Raw genomic sequence first — 27,013 nt, forward strand, 5'->3', positions numbered from 1 at the left:
GCAGGGCAGTCTTCATCTCATTTCATAGTGGCTAGTTTTCTTAGGTGACGAATGACGTGATTAGGTACTACAACACTGATTGGCGTCAATGGGAGGCTAAGTTGCTCTGCGATTATTTTTGAAGCCCTTAGTCGTGGATATCATTTTTAGCAACAACTCGGTTGTTTGTGCTTACCCTTCTTCAAACCATATACTCCATCAAATCATAGTCTATATCTCCTTCTCAATCCAAATTTCTCCTGATCACTGAATAAAAAGAAAAGACACCTTATGCTAGTTTTTTTTCCACGTTTCTGGAGTTCCAGAAAGAGAAAGTTTGTCCAAAAAAACCTCTTGTGCTCTGATACAAATTGTTGACGGAATTACGAAAAATTAAGGACGAACGAGACCAATTTACCATGGTTTTGCAGAGCCTACGTCCACCGGAACGACAAAGATAAATTTTTCACTACTGATAATCTGGGTTACATAATCCTTATATAATATTAAACCTTAAAGGTATTTGTACCAAATGACACAAATACCCATGTTCCTTAATGTCCCCCCAACCTTATATTATATGAGTCATATACTCAACACATGTCATCAAAGATATGAAAGTATTATCCTCCTGCATGCTCCCAATCTATTACAAAACCAAAAATGTCGAGCTGAATCTCTTGAAAATGGTCCTCTCGGCAAAAAGACTTTAAGAAGTCGGCGTTAAGTTTTAGAAAAAACAAGGGGCAAACTCTCTTGACATTAAATTCAGCAAGGGACATATGGAGATTCCCGATTTATTCGTTGTTGAATTGATCGATAATGTGTTCCGAAACCTTATCGCTTTTGAATAGAGTTGTCCTACAAATGGGACAAACTTCACAGCCTACGCAACCTTCATGGATTATCTAGTGAACACATCAGAGGACGTCGATGTGTTGCACAAGGAGGGGATTCTCGTGCACGTGCAAGGGAGCTTTGAGGAAGTTACAAAGTTTTTCAATCGGATGTGCAGGGGAGTCTTCAACTCATTTTATAGTGACTGGTTTGCTCAGGTGACGAATGACATAATTAGGTACTATAACAATGATTGGCGTCAAATGGAGGCTAAGCTGTTCCACGATTATTTTGGAAGCCCTTGGTCATGGATATCATTTTTAGCAGGAACTGGGTTGTTTGTGCTTACCTTCTTCAAACCATATACTCCATCAAATCCTAGTCTATATCTCCTTATGAATCCAAATTTCTCTTGATCACTGAATAAAAAGAAAAGGGACCTTATACAGTTTTTTTTTCATGTTTCTGGAGTTCCTGACACAGAAAGTTTGTCCGAAAAACCTACTATGCTCTGATACGAATAGTTGACGGAATTACAAAAAATTAAGGACGGACGAGACATTTTTACGATGGTTCGGCTGAGCGTATGTCCACCATAACGACATGGATAAATTTTTCACTAATAATAATCCAGTTCCACGATTATTTTTGAAGCCCTTGGTCGTCGATATCATTTTTAACAACAACTGAGTTGCTTGTGCTTAGACTTCTTCAAACCCTTATACATGTTTTTTTTTTCACATTTCTGGAATTCCAGAAATAGAAAGTTCGTCTAGAAAACCTCTTGTGCTCTGATACGAATTGTTTACGGAATTATGAAAAATTAAAGACGGATGAGACCAATTTATGGTGGTTCGGCTGAGCCTACGTCCATCGGAGTGACAAGGATAAATTTTTCACTAATGATAATCAAGGTTACATAATCCTTATATAATATTAAACTCTAGTGGTATTTGTACCAAAAGACACAAATACCCCTATATATTAATGTCCCCTAAACCTTATATTATATGAATCATATGGTCAACAAATGTCATTAAGGATATGAAACTACTATTCTCCTGCCCATTGCTCCCAATTTGTTACAAAACCAAAAATGTTGAGTTGAATCCCGTGAAAATGGTCCCCTTGACAAAAAGACTCCAAGAAGTCGGCATTAAGTTCAAGAAAAAATAAGGGGCAAGCTCTCTCGGCATTAAATTCAGTAAGAGAAAGATAGAGATTCCCTATTTGTTCGTTGGTGACGTGATTGATACCGTATTCTGAAACCTGAACCCGTTTGAACAAAGTTGTCCTGCAAATGGGACTAACATTACGACCTATGGAATATCTAGTGAACACGTCAGAGGACGTTGAGATGCTGCACAAGGAGGGGATTCTCGCGCACTGGCGAGGGAACAATGAGGAATTTGTAGAGCTCTTCAACCGGATGTGCAGGGCAGTCTTCATCTTATTTCATAGTGGCTGGTTTTCTCAGGTTACGAAGGACGTAATTAGGTACTACAACACCGATTAGCATCAATGGGACGCTAAACAGTTCCACGATTATTTTTGAAGCCCTTAGTTGTCGATATCATTTTTAGAAGCAACTGAGTTGCTTGTGCTTAGACTTCTTCAGATCCATATACATGTTTTTTTTTCACATTTCTGGAATTCCAGAAATAGAAAGTTCGTCTAGAAAACCTCCCGTGCTCTGATTCCAATTGTTGATGGAAATACGAAAAATTAAACACGGACGAGACCAATTTACTGTGGTTTGGCTGAGCCTACGTCCACTGGAGCGACAAGGATAAATTTTTCACTAATGATAATCAAGGGTACATAATCCTTATATAATATTAAACCCTAGTGGTATTTGTACCAAAAGACACAAATACCCATATATATTAACGTCCCCTAAGCCTTATATTATATGAATCATATGGTCAATACATGTCATTAAGGATAAAAACTACTATCCTCCTGTCTGCTGCTCCCAATTGTTTACAAAACCAAAAATGTCGAGTTGAATCCCGTGAAAATGGTCCCCTCGACAAAAAGACTCCAAGAAGTCGGTATTAAGTTCAAAAAAAAATAAGGGGCAAGCTCTCTCGACATTAAATTCAGCAAGGGAAAGATAGAGATTCCCTATTCGTTCGTTGGTGACGTGATTAATACCGTGTTCTGAAACCTGAACTCGTTTGAACAGAGTTGTCCTGCAAATGGGACTAACATCACGGCCTACTCGGCCTTCATGGATTATCTAGTGAACACATCAGAGGACATTGAAGTGCTGCACAAGGAGGGGATTCTCGTGCACTGGCGGGGGAACAATGAGGAATTTGTAGAGCTCTTCAATCGGATGTGCAGGGCAGTCTTCATCTCATTTCATAGTGGCTGGTTTTCTCTAGTTACGAAGGACGTAATTAGGTACTACAGCACCGATTAATGTCAATGGGACGCTAAACAGTTCCACGATTATTTTTGAAGCCCTTGGTCGTCAATATCATTTTTAGCAGCAACTAAGTTGCTTGTGCTTAGACTTCTTCGGACCATCAAATCTTAGTCTATATATCTTTCACAATCCATATTTCTTTTGATCATTAAATAAATAAAAAAAGACACCTTAAACTGGTTTTTTTTCCACGTTTCCGGAGTTCCAGAAACAGAAAGTTTGTCCAAAAAATCTAATATGCTCTAATACCAATTGTTGACGGAATAACGAAAAATTAAGGACGGAAGAGACCAATTTACGGTGGTTCGCCTGAGCCTACATCCACTGGAGTGACAAAGATAAATTTTCACTAATGATAATCTGGGTTACATAATCCTTATATAATATTAAACCTTAGATGTATATGTACCAAAAGACACAAATACCTGGACATTAATGTCCCCCTACCTTATATTATATGAGTCATATGCTTAGCACATGTCATCAAGGATATTAAAGTAGTATCCTCCCTCCTTCTGTTCCTAATCTGTTACAAAACAAAAAACGTCTAACTGAATCCCGTGAAAATGGTCCCCTCGGTAAAAAGACTCCATGAAACCAACGTTAAGTTCAAGAAAAAACAAGGGGCAAGCCCTCTCGACATTAAATTCTGCAAGGATAATATGGAGATTCCCTATTTGTTCATTGTTAAATTGTGAAATACTGTGTTCTAAAACTTTATTGCGTTTGAACAGTGTTGTCCTACAAATGGGACAAACTTTGTAGCCTATGCAACCTTCATGGATTATCTAGTTAACACATCAGAGGACGTCGAGGTGCTGAACAAGGAGGGGATTATCCCGCACGTGCAGGGGAGCAATGAGGAAGTTGTAGTGTTCTTCAACCGGATGTGCATGGGAGTCTTCAACTCATTTCATAGTGATTATTTTGTTTAGGTGACGAATGACGTAATTAGGTACTACAACACTGATTAGCGTCAATGGGAGGCTACATTGTTCCGCGATTATGTTGGAAGCCCTTGGTCGTGGATATCATTTTTAGTCGCAACTGGGTTGTTTGTGCTTACCTTTTTTAGACCATATACTCTATCAAATCGTAGTATATATCTCCTTCTAAATCCAAATTTCTCTTGATAACTGAATTAAAAGAAAATACACCTTATCTATGTTTTTTTTTCACGTTTCTGGAGTTCTAGAAATAGAAAGTTCGTCCAGAAAACTTCTTGTGCTCTGATACCAATTGTTGACAGAATTACGAAAAATAAAGGACGGACGAGACCAATTTACGGCAGTTCAGCTGAGCCTACGTCCATCGGAGCGACAAGGATAAATTTTCCACTAATGATAATCAGGGTTACATAATCCTTATATAATATTAAACCCTAGAGGTATTTGTACCAAAAGATACAAATACCCTTGTACATTAATACCCCCCCCCCCCCCCAACCTTATATTATTTGAGTCATATGGTAAACAAATGTCATCAAGGATATGAAACTACTATCCTCCTACCCACTGCTCCCAATCTGTTACAAAACCAAAAATGTCGAGTTGAATCCCGTGAAAATGGTCTTCTAGCAAAAGTACCCCTAGAAGTTGGAGTTAAGTTTAAGAAAAAACAAGGGGCAAACTCTCTTGACATGAAATTCAGCAAGGGAAAGATAAAGATTCCCTATTTGTTCATTGGTGACTTGATCGATACCGTGTTCCGAAACTTTATCGCCTTTGAACATAGTTGTCATGCACATGAGACTAACATCACGGTTTACGCAACCTTCATGGATTATCTACTGAACACATCAGAGGACGTCGAAGTGCTGGACAAGGAGGGGATTCTCGCGCACAGGCAGGGGAGCAATGAGGAATTTGCAGAGCTCTTCAACCAGATGTGCAGGGCAGTCTTCATTTCATTTTAGAGTGGTTGGTTTTCTCAGGTTATGTAGGATATAATTAGGTACTACAACACTAATTGGCGTCAATGGGAGGCTAAGCAGTTCCACGATTAATTTTGAAGCCCTTGGTCGTCGATATCAGTTTTAGCAACAACTAGGTTACTTGTACTTACTCTTCTTCAGACCATATACTTCATCAAATCGTAGTCTATATCTCTTTCATAATCCATTTTTTTTTATCAAAAGAAACGACACCTTATACTGGTTTTTTTTCCACGTTTTTGGAGTTTTAGAAACATAAAGTTTGTCTGAAAAACCTCCTGTGCTCTGATACCAATTGTTGACGAAATAACAAAAGATTAAGGACGAACAAGACCAATTTACGGTGGTTCAACTGAGCCTACGTTCACAGGAGCAACAAAGATAAATTTTTCACTAATAATAATCCGAATAACATTATTTTTATATAATATTAAACCTTAGAGGTATTTGTACCAAAATGCACAAATACCCCTGTACATTAATGTCTCCCCAACCTTCTATTATATGAGTCATATGCTACACACATATCATCGAGGATATGAAGTACTATCATTCTGCCCACTGCTCCCAATCTGTTACAAAACCAAAAATGTCGAGTTGAATCCCTTGAAAATGGTCTCCTCGGTAAAAAGACTCCAAGAAGTCAGCATTCAGTTCAAGAAAAAACAAGGGGCAAACTCTCTTGACATTAATATATGCAAGGGAAATATGGAGATTCTGTATTTGTTTGTTGTTGACTTGAACAATACCGTGTTCTGAAACTTTATTGTGTTTGAACAGTGTTGTCCTGCAAATGGGACAAACTTCATGGCCTATGTAGCCTTCTTGGATTATCTATTTAACACATCAGAGGATGTCGAGGTGCTGCACAAGCAGGGGATTCTTGCGCACGTGTAGGAGAACAATGAGGAAATTGATGAGTTCTTCAACCGGATGTGCAGGGAAGCCTTCAACACATTTCATAGTGACTGGCTTTCTCAGGTGACGAATGACGTAATTAGGTTCTACAACACTGATTAGCGTCAATGGGAGGCTAAATTGTTCTGCGATTATTTTGGAAGCCCTTAGTCGTGGATATCATTTTTAGTAGGAACTGGCTTGTTTGTGCTCACCCTTTTTCAATCCATACACTCTTTAAAATTTTAGTCTATATCTCTTTCTGAATCCAAGTTTCTCTTTATCACTGAATAAAAAGAAAAGGCCCCTTATACTGGATTTTTTTCATGTTTCTGGAGTTCCTGAAATAGAAAGTTCGTCCGAAAAACCTCTTGTGCTCTGATACCAATTTACGGTGTTTCGGCTGAGCTTACGTCCACCAGAGCCACACGAATACTTTTTCACTAATGATAATCAAGGTTACATAATCCTTATATAATATTAAACTTTAGAGGTTTTTTTACCAAAAGACACAAATACCCCTATACATTAATGTCCCCCTAACTTTATAGTATATGAGTCATATGTTCAACACATGCCATCAAGGATATGAAACTACTATCCTCCTACCCACTACTCCCAATCTGTTACAAAACCAAAAGTGTCGAGCGTAATCCCGTGAAAATGGTCTCCTCAGCAAAAAAACTCCAAGAAGTCAGTGTTAAGTTCAAGAAAAAATAAGGGGCAAACTCTCTCAACATTAAATTCAGCAAGGAAAATATGGAGATTCGCTATTTGTTCGTTGGTGACTTGATCAATACCGTGTTTCAAAAATGTATCGCGTTTGAACAAATTTGTCCTACAAATGGGACAAACATTACGGCCTATGCAACCTTCAAGGATTATCTAGTGAACACATCAGAGGACGTCGAAGTGCTGCACAAAGATGGGATTTTTGCGCACGGGCTTGGGAGTAATGTGGAAGTTGCAGAGCTCTTAAACCGGATGTACAAAGAGTCTTCATCTCAGTTCATATTGGTTAGTTTTCTTAGGTGACGAAGGACGTAATTAGGTACTACAACACTGATGGCGTCAATTGGAAGTTAAGTTTTTCTGCGATTATTTTTGAAGCCCTTGGTCGTGGATATCATCTTTATCAACAACTGGGTTGTTTGTGTTTACGCTTCTTCAGACGATATACTCCAACAAATCGTAGTCTATATTTCTCTCTAAATCCAAATTTCTCTTGATCACTGAATAAAAAGAAAAGGCACTTTATACTATTTTTTTTTCACGTTTCAGGAGTTCCAGAAATAGAAAGTTCGTCCGAAAAATCTCCCGTGCTCTGATACCAATTGTTAACGGAATTACGAAAAATTAAGGATGGACGAGACCAATTTGCGGTAGTTCGAATGAGCCTACGTCCACCGGAGCGACAAGGATAAATTTTTCACTAATGATAATCAGGGTTACATAATCTTTAAATCATTTTACCCTATAAGTATTTGTACCAAATGACACATTAATTGTCCCCCAAACCTTATATTATATGAGTCATATGCTTAACACATGTCATCAAATATATGAATTTACTATCCTCATGCCCGTTGCTCCCAATCTATTACAAAGCCTAAAATGTCGAGCAGAATCCCGTGAAAATGGTCCCCTCGACAAAAAGACTCCATGAAGTCAGCGTTAAGTTCAAGAAAAACCAATGAGCAAATGATGTAGGCGAGAATCTGATGAGGGTATATGTTCGGATCCGGAGTAATTAGTTGGATCCTTAATCGGATCGATGTAAATAGTTAGATCCTTAATCGGATCTTTAGTCGGAGTCAGATCCATATTCGGATATTTAGTCGGATCCTTATTCGGATCTTTTGTATTGAACCCGGGTTGGACCAGAATTATTAGGGTCGGGTTCGTGTTTTTCCGAGCTGCAGCCTGGGCTTGTCGGGGGCGTTGGATTTGGTTAAAAGGTTGTTTAGGTTTCTTTGAAGGGAGTTGAATGATATTTTGAATCGGAGTTAGAGAATTTCTCTACGATTTCAGGGCAGATTTCGTGACTCCTCCCGTGATTCTCAATTTGATCTGCCTGCAGGATAATCGCTATCCTGTCCGGCATCAGCAAACTTCTCTCGACATAAAATTCAACTAGGGAAATATGAAGATTCCCTATTTGTTCGTTGTTGACTTGATCGATACCGTGTTCCGAAACCTTATCACGTTTGAACAGAGTTGTACTACAAATGGGACAAACTTCACGACCTACGCAACTTTCATGGATAATCTAGTAAACACATCAAAGGACGCCGAGGTGCTGCACAAGGAGGTGCTTCTCATGCACGGGGAGGGGAGCAATGTAGAAGTTGTAGAGTTCTTCAACCGGATGTGCAGGGGAGTCTTCATCTCATTTTATAGTTGTTGATTTTCTCAGGTAACGAATGACGTAATTAGGTACTACAACATTGATTGGCGTTATTGAGAGGTTAAGTTGTTCCACGATTATTTTGGAAGCTCTTTGTTGTGAATATCATTTTTAGCCGTAACTGAGTTGCTTGTGCTTACCTTTCTTTAGATCATATACTCCATCAAATCGTAGTTTATATCTCCTTCTGAATCCAAATTTCTCTTGAACATTGAATAAAAAGTTCATCCAGAAAACCTCTCGTGCTCTGATACTAATTGTTGACGGAATTACGAAAAATTAAGGACGAATGAGACCAATTTACGTTGGTTCGGCTGAACCTACGTCTACCGGAGTGACATGGATAAAATTTTCATTAATGATAATTACGGTTACATAATCCTTATATAATATTAAACCCTAGAGGTATTTATATTAAAAGATATAAATACCCCTATACATTAATGACCCCCAACCTTATATTATATAAGTCATATGGTCAACACATGTCATTAAGGATATGAAACCATTGTTCTTTTGCCCGCTGCTCCCAATTTGTTACAAAACCAAAAATGTCGAGTCTAATCCAGTGAAAATAGTCCCCTCGGCAAAAAGACTCCAAAATGCCGGCGTTAAGTTAAAAAAAAAACAAGGGGCAAGCTCTCTCGACATTAAATTCAGCAAAGAAAAAATGGAGATTCCCTATTTGTTTGTTGATTAATTTATCGATATCATGTTCCGAAACCTTATCGCGTTTGAACAGAGTTATCCTGCAAATGGGACAAACTTCACGGCCTACGCAACCTTCATGGATTATATAGTGAATACATCAGAAGACGTTGAGGTGACGCACAAGGAGGGGATTCTCGCGCAGAGGCAAGGGAGCAATGAGAAAGTTGCAGAACTCTTCAACCGAATGTGCATGGGAGTCTTCATCTCGATTCATAGTGGTTGGTTTTCTCTAGTGACCCAAAGACTTGTGAGAGTTTCAACAAGCTTCATGTCAAGATTAAATATGAAAAAAAATATTTTAACTTTGTGTCAATAATACATTACTATAAGGCCTTGTTACTTGTTAGTACATTTTTCAGGAAATGTACGATAGAAATATGTTTTCAAGGACCATTATTGTTTCATGTTTTTAGAAACACTGCTAGAAATCCATACCAGGAAAATCATATTCATGCCAAGATGGGCTAAAAACCGTATGATTTTTTTAACAAGTATTTAACAATTGATGTTGTAATACTTTCAGCACAAGGCAACTTTTTTGTGGCAATTTTGTATTTGAAGTTTTATTTTACTGAAGATTTATCAGATAAGTATGGTTATTTATAAGATTTATTATTAATTTTTATTTATTTCCTAAAAAGGGCACTAACAGGTCCATTTGAATTTTATTGGAAATTTTTACAAAATTTTCCACGTAATTTCCCAGTAAGGCCCTAATAAAATTTTATTTGAAGGTTTTATTTGAAACATGTATCTTAGGAAAAATATTTCCAAGGATTCAATTTCCTATTAGGGGCACTAACGGTGCCTAAACCACTGTCCAAATGAGAAAAATAAACATGAATGCAATTTCTATAAATTATATTTTTTTGGGCAATTCATATAATTAGCATTACCTAAATAAACACTAAAAATATTTTTTTTTGTTTTTTTAAATTATTTTCTGTGCTTGCTGTAAAATTCTGGGACTAGAATACCCCATAAATACAAATATAAATTAAACGAAACCAATCAAGCATACTTCGCGCGAGTTAGGCTGCCTCGTCTTCCTCGCGGGAATGACCTGGAGATATATACCACCTGACAGCAATAAATAAAAGAACCAAAACATGAAGGAGGAGAGCGTCGACTCATTAACAAGAGAGAACACGTAAAATATCGATAACAAGGTATCATTGGTAGAACATTAATTATACAACGAGAGAGTCCAAACAACGTCATCATCCTTGTCCCAGAAGAAAAAGTCTCTTCTCGCTGGAATCAGAGATAAAAAAAGAGAAAAAAATTAGATTTTTTTTTTGTATTTAGTTTTGTTTTGTGGAACCAATTGGCTTTAATGGTTCTCAAGGAATGTTGGTCCTCTGAAAAGCAGAAGAGAAACCCTTTTTTGTGTCTTCAGAGAGGTCCATCAAATAGGTTTGCTTCGAATCTTTTCAGCTAACAGTCCATACTGGGTATGCTTCCGCAACAACAGACCCTTTCAGCTCAAGGTAGTTGGAGTAGTTCCCGGTTGGTGCTGGTAAGGATTTCAACTTGCCATTTCAAAGTTTTCAACTGACAAAAACAACTTCGATGAAGTTGATGTTTGATCTAATAAAAAAAAATAACTTCATTTATTTTTTAACTTGTCAACATTAAGCCCAAGAACTAATGGGGACTCCACTGTCAGATTTAGAAGATGAGACATAAACACAGAGAGGCAACACAGTTCAAAATTTTGAACTCGAGTGAAAAGGAGAGAAAATGAACAAACCAGAGTGGTGCATTTTCATACATATTGCCAGTAAACTGATGGATTAAGTACCAAGTAATTTGCAAGGACTCACAATCAGAATTACTTGATTAGCATTTCTGAATTGTGAAAACAGGTGGGAAGGGTTAAATACTAGATTTATTAGTTGAAGCTGTAATCTAGTGGTGGTTAAGAAATTGATGAAGTGAACCTACTTGTCCTGACTTTGATTGATATGATGGCTTCCGCTACTTCTTATCTGGTTCAATCAATTAACAAACATTGGCAAGATAATGAGAAAGAGCAAAAAAAAAAAAAATTTAACAAGGAGAAATGTCGCTAAATTAGGATATTTTTAATCGGCCGGGTCTGGGGCGGGTTACCATATTTTAATCGAGAATAAGACGTAAGCAATCTTTTGGTATTCGCCCTCTTTATAAGTTAAATCCCACTTCCGTGGAAAACCAGTTGAAAAAGCAAATTCTTGTCTTGAATTTCAATATCGCGAATGTGAATTCCTTCTCCGAATCTTCACTGTCCACGCGGCCCTCCACATACGCTGACGCGATTCTGCACGCAGCGCGCGAGAATTAAAATTAATAATTGCACACAGCACAGCAGCCCCTGTGCAATGCGCCTCGCCAGGTAGACAATAATCGCTGTCGTCGGAGTCGGCGGCAACAGATTAGCGGGTCAACCCGGTTTTCCCTTACCCTTATTTTGAAGAAAATTTTAAGTAGTATTTGTTTGGTTAATGGTAGTCGTAGTCGATTCCGGCGGCTGGTAAGAAGAAGGAGAGTGGGTGGAACAGCTGATCCATCCGTATAAAATTCTTATTCTTCTCCCGAATTGCCGGGAAGGTGAAGGTAAGGGCGGTTTTGTAATAGGAACTTTGTAATCGTTTTAATCGATTTCTCTGTTCGATCTTGTGTTCATTCTCTTAGACTGAGTATAATTTTGTTGCAGAATTTCGCAATTCGATTTGCATGTGTTTCTGATCGATGCCGTGTTTGTAGTTCTCTTAATTATGCTTAATTTCTGAGAATAAGTTACTCTCTATTAGTTTATCCTTCACTTAATTTTGTTTCAGTGTCTACTCTATCTTCAAATTCTTTGAGAATTATCTGTTGTCTGATTTTGCATTTTGCGCGAGTTCTTTGCCTTTTCTTTTCCTGTTTTTTCTACCGATGTTTTTAGTTTTGCATTTTGTATGTTGTGATCTAACTTTGTGTAGTGGTCGGATTTTGTTCTTTGGGTTCGTTAAAACGATTTGAACGGGATCTATTCAGTCGAATTTTCGGGTTAATATGAACTTGTAATGTTCTTCACAGTCGGTTGGTTTATTTACGTTCCATTTGAAGTGGGATGTTTTGACGATCACTCATGCTACTGAGTTTATTTATCGGTCTGCTCCTCTTGTGCAGGTAATCCAGTCAAGTTTTAACTGCCAGAGACCAAGCTGGCGGAGCCAATGGGATCGGGTCGCACTTCTTCTTTGGTGTCAAATGATTCATTCCGAGAGAGAAGCAGTTTGAGGAGTGAATCGTTTTCGGAAAGAAGAGACTCTGAAACTGTACCCGAAACTGGGTGCCTCTCTATCATAGTGCTTGGAGCTTCAGGAGACCTCGCGAAGAAAAAGACATTTCCAGCACTTTTTAATCTTTATCGGCAGGTGCTTGTAATCCTTCAACAAATAACGAGCTTATGGAAATTAGAGGGTTTATGTAGTTATTTTCTTAAGAGAAGAGTTGCCATGATTTCTCATGCATACATAATGGTCCCAGTGGCCTTCTTCTGTACATGTTTGTTTTGGGTTCAGCGCGGAGGCGTTCAGATGTAATAGCCAATTGTGCTTGCAAGCGTGAAAATTGGTTGATACAGCAAGTGCGAAATGAATGATATGTGTATTCAGTTACTTTTATTTCGTCAGTATTGAGGCTGGGTTCTATGAGTTTCAAAACCTAGATAATTCCTGATATAATCTCTGATTTTGGAAACTGAAGAAAAAAATTATTGTAAAAGAGACGTTATATTTTCCGCTTTGCTTTCTCAGTGCCTTGTTTATCTGTGCCCTGTTGCTTTGTTTTCCTGTTTTCCTGTTTGATTTTGTTATGGTAGACTGCTTTAGCATCGCTATGGTCATTGGGGGCCAAGAAATTTACCCTGAAACTGATAGAAAAATATTTTTGTCATTTCATTAGGTGCAAAACAGTCCTCTAATAGGATTTTCGTTTTTATGTTTATTTTCTCTGTAATGTTTGTGTATTTTTTCCTATTGTATACTTATTTTCATAAAGTTGTACATAGGGATTCTTACAACCAAACGAAGTTCACATATTTGGATATGCACGGACCAAAATTTCAGATGATGGTTTACGTGATCGGATACGTGGGTGAGATGTCCTAATTGTTCTCCATATATTTCTCTTTAAGTAAATGAAACAGGTTCTCAGGAAAGTTCTTACTACAGATATCTGATTGAAGGCAAGGGAACTTCTTCTGGTCATTCAGAAGATTTGTCCAAATTCTTGCAATTGGTAAGTCTGTAATAAATTCCATTGATATTTTTTTAACAGTTTCTGTGTTGCTTTGCCAACCCGTAACTAATTCAAACCTTAATGTTACAGATCAAATATGTCAGTGGCTCTTACAATGATGGTGAGGGCTTTCAGTTGTTGGACAAAGAAATCTCCGAACATGAGCTATCCAAAAACAGTCAGGAAGGCACTTCCAGGCGGCTGTTTTATCTTGCTCTACCTCCTTCTGTATATCCTTCTGTCTGCAGAATGATTAGAAGTTACTGCATGAATAAATGTAAGATTCTCCAAAATTTTCCATTTCTGCCTTTCTCTAGTCTACCGCGTACTCCATGTCAAGCATCTTTATTGTTAAGATGGAGTTTGGTTATGTGGAGAGGACACTTGATACATCTGATGAAATTTGAAATTTCACTTAGAGCTTTGTTTAGATGTACATTTCAAAACTTTGGTACAGTTTCCTGACTAGGTACTTATAATGTTTGTTTTTATTTAATGTATAACTATTATCAGCTGATCTTGGTGGATGGACTCGGATTGTTGTTGAGAAGCCTTTTGGTAAGGACTTGGATTCTTCAGAGCAACTGAGTGCGCAGCTTGGAGAGTTGTTTGATGAGCCGCAACTCTTCCGTATTGATCACTACTTAGGGAAGGAGTTGGTTCAAAATTTGGTAAATGCACTTGTTTTGGAAGTATTTTATTGTAAGGTGTTTCTCGCAGCAGGACTGAGCTTTCTTTCCATTTTCTCTTGATTGTCAGCTGGTTCTTCGTTTCGCTAATCGCTTCTTTTTACCTCTTTGGAACCGCGACAACATTTCTAATATTCAGGTGAGAATCATTACTAGGCACCTTTATGATCAGTCTGTACTGATGGGTTTGTTCAAGCCTACATTTACATTGTTTCCCAGTGAGCTGTGCCTATGAAAACTTTTAAACATATCTATCTTTAGTTAAAATTATCTTATTTTTAGTGAGATCTTAAAGTCATCTTTAAAATATCATTTCTTTCATAGTATTATGTACTGCACTTCAAGTAATGCAGTTATACATTGCTGTTCAATTATTAGACATGCATAAGTTTTTCTTTTTGTGTTTAACCTTATATGTTTTATTTTGCAGATTGTGTTCAGAGAGGACTTTGGAACTGAAGGAAGGGGTGGATATTTCGATGAATATGGGTATTTATCTGATACTTTTTTTAATCTAACAACTTTATACAGAAGAGTCCCTACTGTGTTTTTTTATCACAAAGAATGGGAACAGTGAGTTCCAGAAGTGGTGCGTGCGACTAGATCTGCTGAATTTCTAAGCCTGTATAGTAGAAGTGTAAATATGAATTATAAACAGTTCAGCCCATTAAACCATTTCCCAGTCCATGTCCTATTCTCTTGTTCCAAGGTTGGTTTATTGAAACTTTCTTGTAATGGTTTTCTGCAGAATCATTCGGGATATTATACAAAATCATCTATTACAGGTATAGTCACTTGAAATACCTGTTGCCAGTGTGATCTGAAAATATTGTGAAGCATTATGTTTGAATTAGATTATCATTTTCATTTTCAATATCATATAAGATCCTGGTTGCTTAAATATTTGATTGCTAGTGTTGTATTGTCCTAAACTTGAGATTCTAACGTTATAGACAGTGCTGATACTCCTGTTTTTCCTTAATTCTCTTTTAGTCTCTTCTGGCATTTTATATGGGGTCTACGGCATTATTTTACCATTATATGATAGCATTTTTTCTTAACTGTGCAGGTTCTTTGTTTGGTGGCCATGGAGAAACCTGTTTCTGTTAAACCCGAGCACATCCGAGATGAGAAAGTGAAGGTGAAAAATAATTTTCCTCCTAAAAGGATTTTATATGCAAGTTTTTCATTTAAATACCCCTACTTGATTCTTAATTTGAGTTTTCCACTAAAAAGTTGAATCATTTGATGGTCAAAACCCTATTGCGACTGAAAATCTTGGTCTCCTTCCTCTAGCAAATGATAATGCCTGACTGTCTCTTTGCTATGCATGTTGATAACATTTTTTGGTTAAATTTCAGGTTCTTCAATCTGTCTTGCCCATTTCATTTGATGAAGTAGTCCTTGGACAGTATGAGGGCTACACGGATGATCTTACAGTTTCAAATGACTCAAATACCCCAACTTTTGCGACTGTAGTTCTCCACATACATAACGAAAGATGGGAAGGTGTGACATAAAAGCATTTTATGACTCCTGAAAATGGGATTATATTGGTTTCTGAATGCCTGTAACTCACATTATCTCCTGTTTAAAATTTATTTTTCTCCACAGGTGTTCCCTTTATTCTGAAGGCAGGAAAGGCACTCAATTCAAGGAAAGCTGAAATCAGAGTTCAGTTTAAGGATGTTCCTGGTGATATTTTCAAATGTAATACATCCATAAATATGATAATTGAATCTTCTGTAAATGTGCTTATGGACATTATGTGGACCCCAACTTATTTTGGTTCAAAACCAAGCTTTGGATATAAGATAACTGTAGTGAACATAAAATAGCATAACCAGATCCATTTTTTAAAATTTTTTTGATATATTTAATTGTTTTATTTAAGACTCTGAAGAGTGCTTAAAGACAAGTTCTTTTGTGCATAGGCAAAAAGCAAGGGAGAAATGAGTTTGTTATTCGCTTACAGCCTTTGGAAGCTATGTACATGAAACTCACGGTAGGTGTTTGATTAGCTTTACTAATTTTTTTAATTCCTGTTCTGCAATTATTCTTGTGCTAAGATAAGAGAATTATGTGAAGCTCCAAAAGATTTGGTATTTTGAACCCTCTGCTGAATGAAGTAAATGTTGTTAAATCGTTGAGGACCTGAAGGCCGTGGATGGATTTATATGCCACAGTTCTGCTTAAATTTTGTGCAAATATAGCACATAATCTCTTGACTACCCTTTTTCGCTTTTCTAATCTCCCTTTTCCAGGTCAAGAAACCAGGGCTGGATATGTCAACTATACAAAGTGAACTTGATTTATCTTACGGGCAGCGTTATCAAGATGTCACAATACCTGAGGCCTACGAGCGATTAATTTTGGACACGTATGTACATTTTCCCTTTTCCAAAATAGCTACATATTTTTAGTGTCATGTGCCCCCATAACCTAGTTACATCTAAGATAATACATCCGTTTCAGAGAGACCTGTGGAAAATGGCCTTACTATTTCCATGTTCATCAGAAATAGTTTCTGGCATTCAGCATTCAGTCCCCCATAACATGATTTGCTATATCACACATACAGACCAGTTATGCCCTGATGATGATGATTAGAAATCGATGTTTCAGATACTTGATACTGGTAGGGCTATATCATACCAATGTTGGATTCATTTTGCTAAAGCACTTTGTATGGAAAGCCAAGTTGAGAGTCTTTCTAGAAGTTTGTTTAGTTCACATGTAACTGTTGGCAAAAAAACAAACCTCGGATGCAGTTGCTGACAAATTTACTCGGTTGTTTCACTAACTGCAGAATACGAGGAGATCAACAACATTTTGTCCGCAGGGACGAGTTAAAGGTAAAACTGTTCTCTAAGCTCAATGAACATTTTCATGCTTGAGATGGGTCAGAGATTGACAATTGTGATTGATCGAATATAGGCGGCTTGGGAGGTGTTCACGCCATTGTTACACAAAATCGATGAAGGGGGCCTGAAGCCACTGCCTTACAAACCAGGGACTCGTGGTCCGGCTGAAGCTGATGAGCTACTAGCAAAATCAGGTTATGTGCAAACCCATGGCTATGTATGGGTGCCACCTAGCTTGTAATTGAGTAGATATATAACTTTGGGCATATAATGATCTATCCCTTTTGTGTGCTTGGGTTTGACCCTGCTCTGGGTAGATATGATATACATGTAGCAAATAATGCACCTTTCCTGGCGGATTTTGAATAAAATACATACAAATGAGTAACCTACAGATATGGGTTCCTTGTTTTCTTTAAAATCAGTGCTTGAAAACAAGCTCATTTCAAAGTGCAACACTAGACCCCAAATATGATAAAGAATTTGACTAGCTTTCACTAAGCCTGCCACTTGTGATCTTCATGGTTCCTTGGGGTACAATAGTGCAAATAGACAATAAATTTGAGCATTTTCCAGACTACTTGACCTCATGGGGGGTCTCTCACAAAGAGCATCTGCTTTTGTAGCTCACATCTTGGTTCTTTCGCGTGAAGCTCTCTGCAGTCAAAAAGATCAAAAACCTTTTCATGTTCTTGGTTACCTTTACTTCTTTATCAAGAAATTATTCTTTTATCAGTGGGAGAAAGGTAGCCCTAGGAAGGTGGCCACCCTTTGCTTCCTCCATTCAACTATCCCACCCCACATTCTTCTCTTCTTCCTCACGCCCACTACCAAGAATCTTCTCCACATCAAAATTGGGTTAAATGAGGCAGATGAGAGATCCCATTTCAACAGTCAAGATCATTGGCCACAGTAAGATATATGACATGTAGGGCTAGGATTGTCTGGGTCTGAGATCCTGATGGGACCCACATAAGCTTTCTTGGATAGGAAGGAAGTGGGGGTGATTGCATGGTCCAAATTGTCAAGATTGAAAAGTGTTTTGTAGTATCTAATGAAAAGGAAAGAAATATTTAGACAGATAATATCTTCCACTTGTTTTGGATAAGGACATATTTACTAATATATTTATTCCAAATTATGCAAATATATTGTTTTGATAAAGTTTATTCATTAATGAACTTAACAAAAAAATTAAAAAATATTGGCCCCACATGACATCTATTTTTTTATTTTTTTTTCAAATTTATATTTATTTAGTGATGAGTATATTGTTGATATATCACATATTTTTACTTTAAAATAAATAAAATAAATTTTCGTTTTATAGAGGTGCATATTAATTGATTCGGAGTCTAGGGGGACGCGTTTGTATGCGCGCGAACAGGGCAAAGGGGAGGCCAGGAATTTGAGTTTGACCGGGAGTGCAAAACTTGGAGGATGGCGCGCGAGGGAAGGGGAATTTGCGGACACCGGTAGCCCGCAGGCGTAGGTTAAATCCGACTCCACCGCAGCGAAATTAGGGCTTGTGTGTGCCTCACGGCAGTGGAGTCACAGAAGAAAGTTTTGCCGCGCCACATATCTCCTTCCTTGTATCCCCGAACCCTTCCCTGCTTCCGACACGTGGCCTTTCGGCCCCTATTTTTACAATTTTCGGTTCCTCTTTCCTCTGCCTTCCCTTCTGTCCGTCGAGGCACCCGTTGGTTTGGTTCTGACTCTGTCCCTCTATCTCTTTCTCTCTTTTTGTCCCCTTAATAGAAGGTTCGCGAGTTGGGTGTGGGTTTTGTTCTTGTTTGGAAGCTTTGGAGGTGGAATTCGGTGAAGACAGGAAAGAGCAGTTGAGCTCTTGTGATCTGAGTTGCTTGGGGGAGTTTCTTGGATTGTCGGGCGGAGGTTCTTTTGGGATTGAAAGTTATCGCGTTCTTGCGTCTACGTTCGATCTTCGCTTCTTTTGGTACTCTTGCCGTTAGGGTTCTGGATTCGTTACTTGTTGATTCGGGTTGGCTTTTTATTTTTTTATTTTTTTATTTTTTATGATTCAATTGTAGGTTATGAACTATCCGATTGAGTACTCAGGTTCGCGGGTTTTGTTCGGTAGGAGTTAGAGATTCCTTCGCTTCCTTTTTTTTTTTTTTTCTTTCCAGTTGTGCAAATTTATTGATCAATATTGATTCACTTTCTTTTGCCTCTTTTTTTGGGTCAAATTTTTGCCCTTCAGAAAGAAGGGTTTCTTTCTACCTTATCTATGTCGTTGGATATATCTAGGTTTCTCTGCCTTCGATGCAGTTCTGTACAAGAAACTCGGTGAAATTTTTGGTGCTTATTTTTTGTTGCTCATCCAAAATTGAGAGTTCTCTTGCTGAATATAGGCTTTCGTTGTACTGTTTTATAAATTTGCTTCTCGGTTTCTTCCTTTGCTAATCTAGGGTTGATAAATCGAGGGTTTCTACCGGTGGGGCTCTTTGAGAAGGATAGAGGTTTTCAACCGGCGTAGCTTGTCTTAGATAATGACTTTGAAGTTGGCTGCATGGTCGGTGTTACCAGCGAATCCAACTGAGGATGAATTGATCTCCTCTGCTCGGGTGAACGGCATAGAAAAGAACGTAGACAGATTTACTAGACCCTGGCGATGCAATTGGGAGGTTGAGGAGTCGTATGATTGGGGAAAGGATATATGCGACAGAGGAGATTCCCCTGAGCCAATTGCCAACGATATTCTTGATCTTTTACCCACTGATCCATTTGATATGCACCTAGGTGCAACTATCACCGCACTTGCAGATTGGTTTGAAGATCTCGCAACTACTTCTGAGGATTCTGGGTGCGATGAAGACTGGGCATTTAAGGAAGATTATCAATTGTTAGCTGGATTCAATTTTTTCTGGAATACAGCTCTGATGTTTGGGTCGGAGCCAATCGAGCGACTTGATGGTCGATCTGAGGAAAAGGAATTAGGAGACGGGTCTTTTGATACTGGAGTTGTTTCGGCATGTGATATAGAAGAGATATTGGGTTTTGAAGAAGAGGATAAATTGTCTGCAAGTCTTCAAACTGAGATCCTGAAGGAGCCTTTAGAAAGTGACTGCAATGGTGATGGGGAAACTCCACATGATGCTCTGGAGTTTGTGATGAATTATTTAGATTTGCAAGAGCTGCTTTGTGTTGAAAGGGTCTGTAAAACTATGAGAGATTGGGTCCGTAGAGATAATTCTCTGTGGAGTAATATTCATGTGGATCAGCCATTGAACGAGAGGCTGACCGATGAGGCTCTTGTCCAGCTGACTGGAAGAGCTAATGAGAACTTGAAGAGCTTGAGTCTAGTGCATTGTCCAGGGGTCACTGATGACGGTCTTAGAGCTGCACTGCAATTTAATCCAAAACTTACAAAGGTTGGTATTAAGGCCTCATATCTCCTTTTCCTTTATCATTATTTTTTTTTTCATTAAAGGGAATGATTCAAACTCATTGTTTTGCATAGTTATTTTCAGTGCATCAAGTTTATGTCATAGATTTGAATATTGGCCTTGCTGATCTGTTTAGATTGATATCTATACGTGGAATTGTTGATTAGGAAAAACGACTAGGGATAGGAGTTGTCATAGTTGTGAGCAAAGAAGATTTGAAACTGATGAAAAAGATTTGAATAAGGATAAGAATCGTAGATCATTAAAGCTATTTTAGAAGGTAAAAATGTCTAATAGATATGGAAAGAACAACTAGACATTTGAAAAAATTATTAAACTGATCATACATATTTTTATAGTATTTTTGCCTTTTTTGTTCTCAAACTCTAAATTACTTCTTTTGGATAGCTAAATTCTAAATGGCTTGATAATCTAGCGGTGTAAAATATTTTGACATATCTACTGTACCTTCTCAATTAGTTATAGAACTTAGATTTTTTTTCCCAGAAATATTCTCTAAAACCTGACATTAATTGATTTTTTGCAAGTATTTGTTGAAAAAAAGAAGTTTCTCTTTTGACCTTGATTTTTTAAAAAAAAAAACAGCTCGTTTCGCAGTTGCAGGGAATGGGGTTTCACCTGTTTGAAGGTGTTTGTTGTAGCTGTGTTTTATAGATTTCGAAGATTTATAAGTACTTATGTGCCATTAAAACTCAAGTCGATCAGTTTAGTATCTTGTGTTTGAAGTTAAAGAGTAGACATTGTTGGTGCCGGGGCTTTGTACAACAGTGGTTTCCTAGCCCGATATTCTGGTTCTGTAGTGTATAATATTTTTCCTTTATATTGTCCATGTAATTTTTTTCTGTGAAGAGTTTTTTAAAGAGTAGGGACATGAAAAAAATACATTCTGAGTTTTGGTTTTGGCTCTTGTTTTTTGAATGTTGATTACACTCGCAGACTGTACTACACCCCATATTCTGGTGAGGCTCTCACTACAACAACCCTCCCTCCCATGTGGCCATTGTCTTGTAACTTGCGTCAGTTGCTTGTCTTACTGGATTGTCCTTGTTTTCGAGTAACTCTTTATATTTACTTTCTTAGGGCTTTGAGACTTGCTCTAGAGAAGAAAGTTGGAAGGCAAAAGGGTGAGAAAATGTTTATTGGGCTCGGGCCAGACATTTTCTCATGGAGTTCATATTTTTCCTTTACTTTTTAGTTCTATTTGAAGTAAAAAGTGAAAAAATAATGGTAATTACTTCTTGTTTGCTTCTAAATATCTGTTGAAGACTAATTATTTTGTGTATGATGCAGCTGGGTGTGCCTGGATGTACAAGACTAAGTATTGAAGGTCTTGTGAACAATTTGAAGGCTTTTAACTCTTCTAGTGTGCCTGGCATAAAATGGTTACAAATTGGTGAACTCTATGGTGTAACACATCAGCAGTTTGAAGAGCTGAAGCTCTTGTTGGGAGCAGACTCTAAAGATGAGCAGCAAACTAAGGTATATCGGAAGCCTCGATATTATCCATTTCACCACTCATCTTTTTGCATTGATGGTGGATTTGATGCCATTGATATTGAGGTTTGCCCAAGGTGCGGAAACCCTAAGATTCTGTATGACTGCCCAGTGGATGGGTGCCAAGGAAAACCTCCTACTTCTCAAGGTTGTCGTGCCTGCACCTTTTGCATCAAAAGGTGTTGCATGTGTGGAGTATGCATAAACAATGACAGTGAGTATCAGGAGACGTTCAGTCTTGAATGGATTTGTTCTGGCTGTTGGAAGGAGAAGGCCCTTGTTCCGGGGTCGAGGCAAACTATTTTCCACCAGGAGACAAGGTATTGCTTTCGCTTATATGGCTAGTGAAGGGTGCAATGTTTTTAGGTGTTGAAATCTGGTGAAATCATCTAGTATGTTGGTTTTTGATTGGTCAGATAGTTGGAAGTGATAGCCATTAATCATGATTCTGTGGAACGGTCCTGAGATGATTCAAAAAAAGAAGAGAGCTTCTGGCAAGAGTTGAAACTGAAAAAAAAAGAGAAAAAAAGAAAAGAAAAAATGTTGGAGAAAGAAACTGAAGAGGATAAAAAGTTTAAAAAGCCAAGGGAGGTGGGCAGGACACTATCTGTGGGCTCAAAGGTAAGCTGAAGAGGATAAAAAGTTGAAAAAACAAAGGGAAGTGGGCAGGACACTTTCTGTGGGCTCAAAGGTAAGACAGATATACATATAGCTGTCAACCAGGTGGGGTGGGTGGCCAGGCGAGAGCTTTCGTGGCACACCAATGATTACTAATTTTGCTTCCAGTGAGCAGGTTGGCTTTTACTTGGGTGTTTGATGTCTGGGGTTGATTAGTTGAAAGGAATAATTACACTTCTGAGAAAACTTTCAAGGCCTGGAGTTCACCATCTGTTTATCTTATTTCAGTTGGTCTAGTTTGTAGGCCTGTGATCAGCAAAGGGTAAAGCTGCCGTTTTGAAACTTTTGTCATCTGTCCAGCTCTATTTGTTGTAAGTGATGAGGAATAAACGGAACCACGTTTGTGGGTTTGTGGGTGGTTTTATTAGCCCTTTATAATAATAAATGCCCTTTGGTCTTCCGGAGGGAAAAAAAGCTACTCTACTCTATCTGATTTCATTGCCTTACTATTCATCTATATCTGCTATCCTTTGCTATTCTCTACTTGCAGATCCATCATGTGTTGATAAAACCTTGCCTATGATCCTGAATCACTGCTTTGTTGGGTTTGTTTGAATCTTCACACTTGGCTTTGGCAACTTGAAACCTGCAATCGGTGTGAAAGACAGAAGAAAACTGTCTGTTATACATTAGAGTTAAATCCATAAGAAGGCTTCTGCTTCTTCAGATTGTTTTGGTCCGGCCAGGGTGATTCTCGTCGATGGGGATGGGAATAATTCCAGTGTCCCAGCATCGGGATTAAACTCTACTGCAAAGGCAATCTGGATGGTTTTGCGGTTGTGACATTTCTTCTGTGGAAGAGTTGTTGGGTTGATGTAATTTTGGCCTACTTATTACGAAGACGAAAGCAACTCAAGAGAAAATTAAAAGAAAATTTAGCACTTGTTTTAAGTACTCGTGGGACTCGCTTAATTAGACTCTTAATGGTTGTTATGCAGACACTTGACTCGCCATCTTGCTCTAATCTGGTCGTGTCTTTGCTCAATTTTTGCATATAATAATATTTAAATTAACCAAATAATTAAAATTAAAGACACTTTAATTATTTATACAAGTCATTAGAAGCTTATTTTTAATATTTTCTAAAATAATTATGAAACATTAACTTTGTAAAGTTTTAGTAAAAAAATAACCTAAATAAATAATATTTTATTAAAATTGTTGGCAAAAAACAAAAAATAAAATTTAAGAAATACTTAAAAAGTATATATTTTTTATAATAATAAATATTATATTTAATAACATTTTATCTTGGTTTTTAAGCATTATGTTCCCCGTTGAGTTAGATTTCTACTCCTGCATACTGGTGCAATACGTGGCTTCTTATTTGCTTCTACAATTGACCCAAACGGCATGGATCACTAAAACCATTATTGTAATACATGCAGGTGAAATTTTTGTTAATTAAAAGCAGTATCTTCTCTATATCTCTTGGGTTTTCTTATAGGTTTCTGAATCATTCACTTATAATAATTTTCATTGTCTACTGTATATCAGATGGATATACTTGCAAGAAAGGGTTGAGGCATTGATCTCAATCAACTAAAGGCTCAAGAAATACGTTCTCTGGATCCATATGAAAATAGGAAAAGAAAGACTGAAATGACACCCAGTGATTGCAAGGTAGAGAGAGAGAGAGAGAACAAGTTTAATATCTATTTAAAACAGGAACTCCTAAAGCACTACTTCAATAAGCAAAACTGGTATGATTCTCATGTGTTCGCATTAGGTGAGTGGAACTCCAAACTTGCAAAGTGAAATGTAATGGAAAGAGGCGATTATGTGCACTCTCACGTGAAAACACTTCTCTCCTTTTGTCCATGGCTTCTCATCTGATTGGAACGCCTCACCCCATTACCATATAGGTTTTGTCTCTTTGAAGCTATGGACCAAACTTAAATAATCAGCTCTGATTGCTTAAATAGACCAAGCTTCAGAGCGAGAAACCAAAACTCATTCGAGTCCTCAAAGCTCAAACTCGGGTACTAGGTGAAATAGGAAGATGGCGAGTGTTCAAATCACCTCTGCAGAGACCATCCAACCATCCACTTCAACTCCCGAACACTTGAGAACCTTGAAGCTGTCCATGCTTGATATGCACACTCCTGCACTGTATTTGCCTTTAATTCTCTACTATTCTTCCAACAGTATTGGTGACAACGCCCATAACGCTTCCAAGACCGACCAGCTGAAATCATCACTATCAGAAGCCTTAACTCGCTTCTTCCCTTTAGCAGGAAGGATGAAGGATGAAAGTTCAGTTGATTGCCATGATCAAGGAGTTGATTTCTTTGAAGCTGAAGTCAGTTCTCAATTGTCTGAATATCTTAGTTTGCCCAACATAGAGGAATTTCTGTCCCAACTCCTTCCATGCAACTTTTTTAACTCCAAATCAGGTACAGAGGTGCTGCTAGCCATTCAACTAAACCGTTTCCAATGTGGTGGGATTGCCATTGGTGTCTGTGTCTATCACTTAGTTGCAGATATGGTAACAATGGCTACTTTCATTAACTGCTGGGCTACCACAGCACGCGGGGCTAATTATGTTCTCTGCCCCACTTTCAACTCAGCTTCTCTCTTTCCTGCCAAGCCAGTGGAAAAATTTACTCCCGCAATAACAGAGACTATATCCACCAAGAGGTTTGTGTTCACTGAATCAAGCATTGCCACTCTTAGAGCCAAGTCTTCTACCTACTCGCCTGTAGGACGGCCAACGCGAGTGGAGGCACTTTCAGCACTCATATGGAGAAGTGTTATCAAAGCTACAAGAAAGGAGGGCTGCTCAAGAGGGTTGGTTTGTCAACATGCAGTGAACATTCGTTCCAGAATGGATCCACCACTGCCTGACCATTCGTTTGGTAATTTGTTTATAGTAGCAGCCACTTCTGGGGTGGTGGAGAAAGACCTATACCAGGGGTGCCTGGAGGAGCAGTTGAGGGAGGCATTTAGACAAATAAACGATGCCCATGTAAGAGAGCTGCAAGGACCCAATGGGCATTCGAAGATCTCCCAGTCCAGAAGAATCGTGGCTGAAAAATTCTCAAATATGGATATTGAATTCTGTACATTCAGCAGTTGGAGCAGGTTTCCATTCTATGAACTTGATTTTGGTTGGGGGAAGCCTGTGTGGGTGAGTGCTGCTCCTTTTCTACTGAGGAATGTTGTAATTCTGTTGGATGGAAGATGTGGTAATGGCGTAGAAGCATGGATGAATTTGGAGAAGGAAGACATGGCCAGACTCATGAAAGATGAAGAGCTTCTGTCCTTCATCTCCAATCCTGTCATAGTCTAGTTCCTGGTGAAATGCAATTGAGATATTACAAAAGGCTTGGTTGGTCAGTCTTGGGGAAATAAAGAATTATGACTTTTCCTTGTAACAATCTCAGCTTTGCTACTGCATTTCTTGTAACAATGATTTAACCAGTTCTATATTCCGCCTTCTCGTTATATCTCTCTTTGCTAAATAACGAAATTTATCCTCTTAATATACAATATTTAAATGTAGATTTTCTGTCATCTTGGATCCTCTTAAAAGGTTACTTGTTAATAAAGACATTTTTAACATGAAGGAATTAATTATCATCGTTCCAGAACCATCAACCAAATAAAAACAAATTCAAGAGTTCTAAGCGAAGATTGACAAACAGGAAAAGGAAGAATTGAATTGCAGCCAAAAGCTTTCCAATTTGTAAGCTAAAACCTGAGCTTTATATACCTTCAGCTTATATATATAGTCCCGAGTAGTTTACTTCCAAAAAGAATTAAACAACGCAGAGAATCTCAAAGTACAAAGATGGCCATTATTGTCGAGGGAGAGGTGGGGCTACGTGCATTGGAGACGATGATTTCTTCACAAGAAACCCAAAAATGGAAGAAAGAAGCCTATTTGATAGATTTCTTGTGGCCAAATTCCTTCATCCATAGCTTGATCCTCTTGAATCTTGACCTGGTTTTGGAGCTCCCTTTCCCTTTCTTGTGTTGCTCGTCGTCCTGAGGTGGTGCTGGCGGTGGGTCTGGCGTATAATCCCATTGATCCGCCCATGACATTCCACTTGAATAATTACGATCCATCTCTCCCTCTCTCTCCCTGTTCCTCTCTGGTTCAGTCTCTGACCCTATTTACTTGGGTAAGAAACTGTGTAGGAACTTTTTCTGTTCCTGAGTTCTCGCTGGTGCGATTTTTTTTTTTTGGAGAGAAACGAGGGAGATTGTTGTCTTTGACAGACACACAGCGATGGATTCCCCTGCTAGGGGATTTACAAGTTCTGAAACCAGATTAACAGCTTTCAAAACGATCCCTCTAATAAGGGTTTTCGTCTCCGACCTCTGCTTGCTTGTTGATGGTGGAAGATCGTTCTGTTAGCTAAGCAGGGGTGGAGCATCTCCCTTTCATGAA

General features: G+C 38.2%; 3 protein-coding genes across 3 annotated transcripts; all 3 read left to right on the top strand.

Moving 5' to 3' along the window:
* The first annotated feature begins 11,441 nt into the window (after positions 1-11,441).
* Positions 11,442-17,420, top strand: LOC137964053 (glucose-6-phosphate 1-dehydrogenase, cytoplasmic isoform-like). Its single transcript, XM_068811322.1, has 16 exons — positions 11,442-11,796; positions 12,355-12,602; positions 13,238-13,323; positions 13,401-13,467; positions 13,558-13,744; positions 13,981-14,138; positions 14,227-14,295; positions 14,587-14,645; positions 14,905-14,941; positions 15,226-15,297; positions 15,518-15,665; positions 15,771-15,866; positions 16,091-16,161; positions 16,421-16,536; positions 16,966-17,011; positions 17,094-17,420. Exons 2-16 carry the CDS (start codon positions 12,402-12,404, stop codon positions 17,259-17,261), a joined length of 1,581 nt encoding a protein of 526 aa, XP_068667423.1. The 5' UTR covers positions 11,442-11,796; positions 12,355-12,401; the 3' UTR covers positions 17,262-17,420.
* A 1,246-nt stretch (positions 17,421-18,666) lies between these two features.
* LOC137953531 (F-box protein SKIP14-like) lies at positions 18,667-23,031 on the top strand. The gene is made up of 2 exons (XM_068800962.1): positions 18,667-20,409; positions 21,736-23,031. Exons 1-2 carry the CDS (start codon positions 19,528-19,530, stop codon positions 22,282-22,284), a joined length of 1,431 nt encoding a protein of 476 aa, XP_068657063.1. The 5' UTR covers positions 18,667-19,527; the 3' UTR covers positions 22,285-23,031.
* A 1,552-nt stretch (positions 23,032-24,583) lies between these two features.
* On the top strand, positions 24,584-26,017 carry LOC137964067 (stemmadenine O-acetyltransferase-like). The gene has a single exon (XM_068811323.1). It carries the CDS (start codon positions 24,620-24,622, stop codon positions 25,907-25,909), a length of 1,290 nt encoding a protein of 429 aa, XP_068667424.1. The 5' UTR covers positions 24,584-24,619; the 3' UTR covers positions 25,910-26,017.
* Positions 26,018-27,013: the final 996 nt, after the last annotated feature.

Source organism: Aristolochia californica, unplaced genomic scaffold (assembly GCF_029961685.1).
Source record: "Aristolochia californica isolate CCGP_79_NKW_82.1479 unplaced genomic scaffold, dmAriCali1.0.hap1 SCAF_1, whole genome shotgun sequence".
Lineage (NCBI taxonomy): Eukaryota > Viridiplantae > Streptophyta > Magnoliopsida > Piperales > Aristolochiaceae > Aristolochia > Aristolochia californica.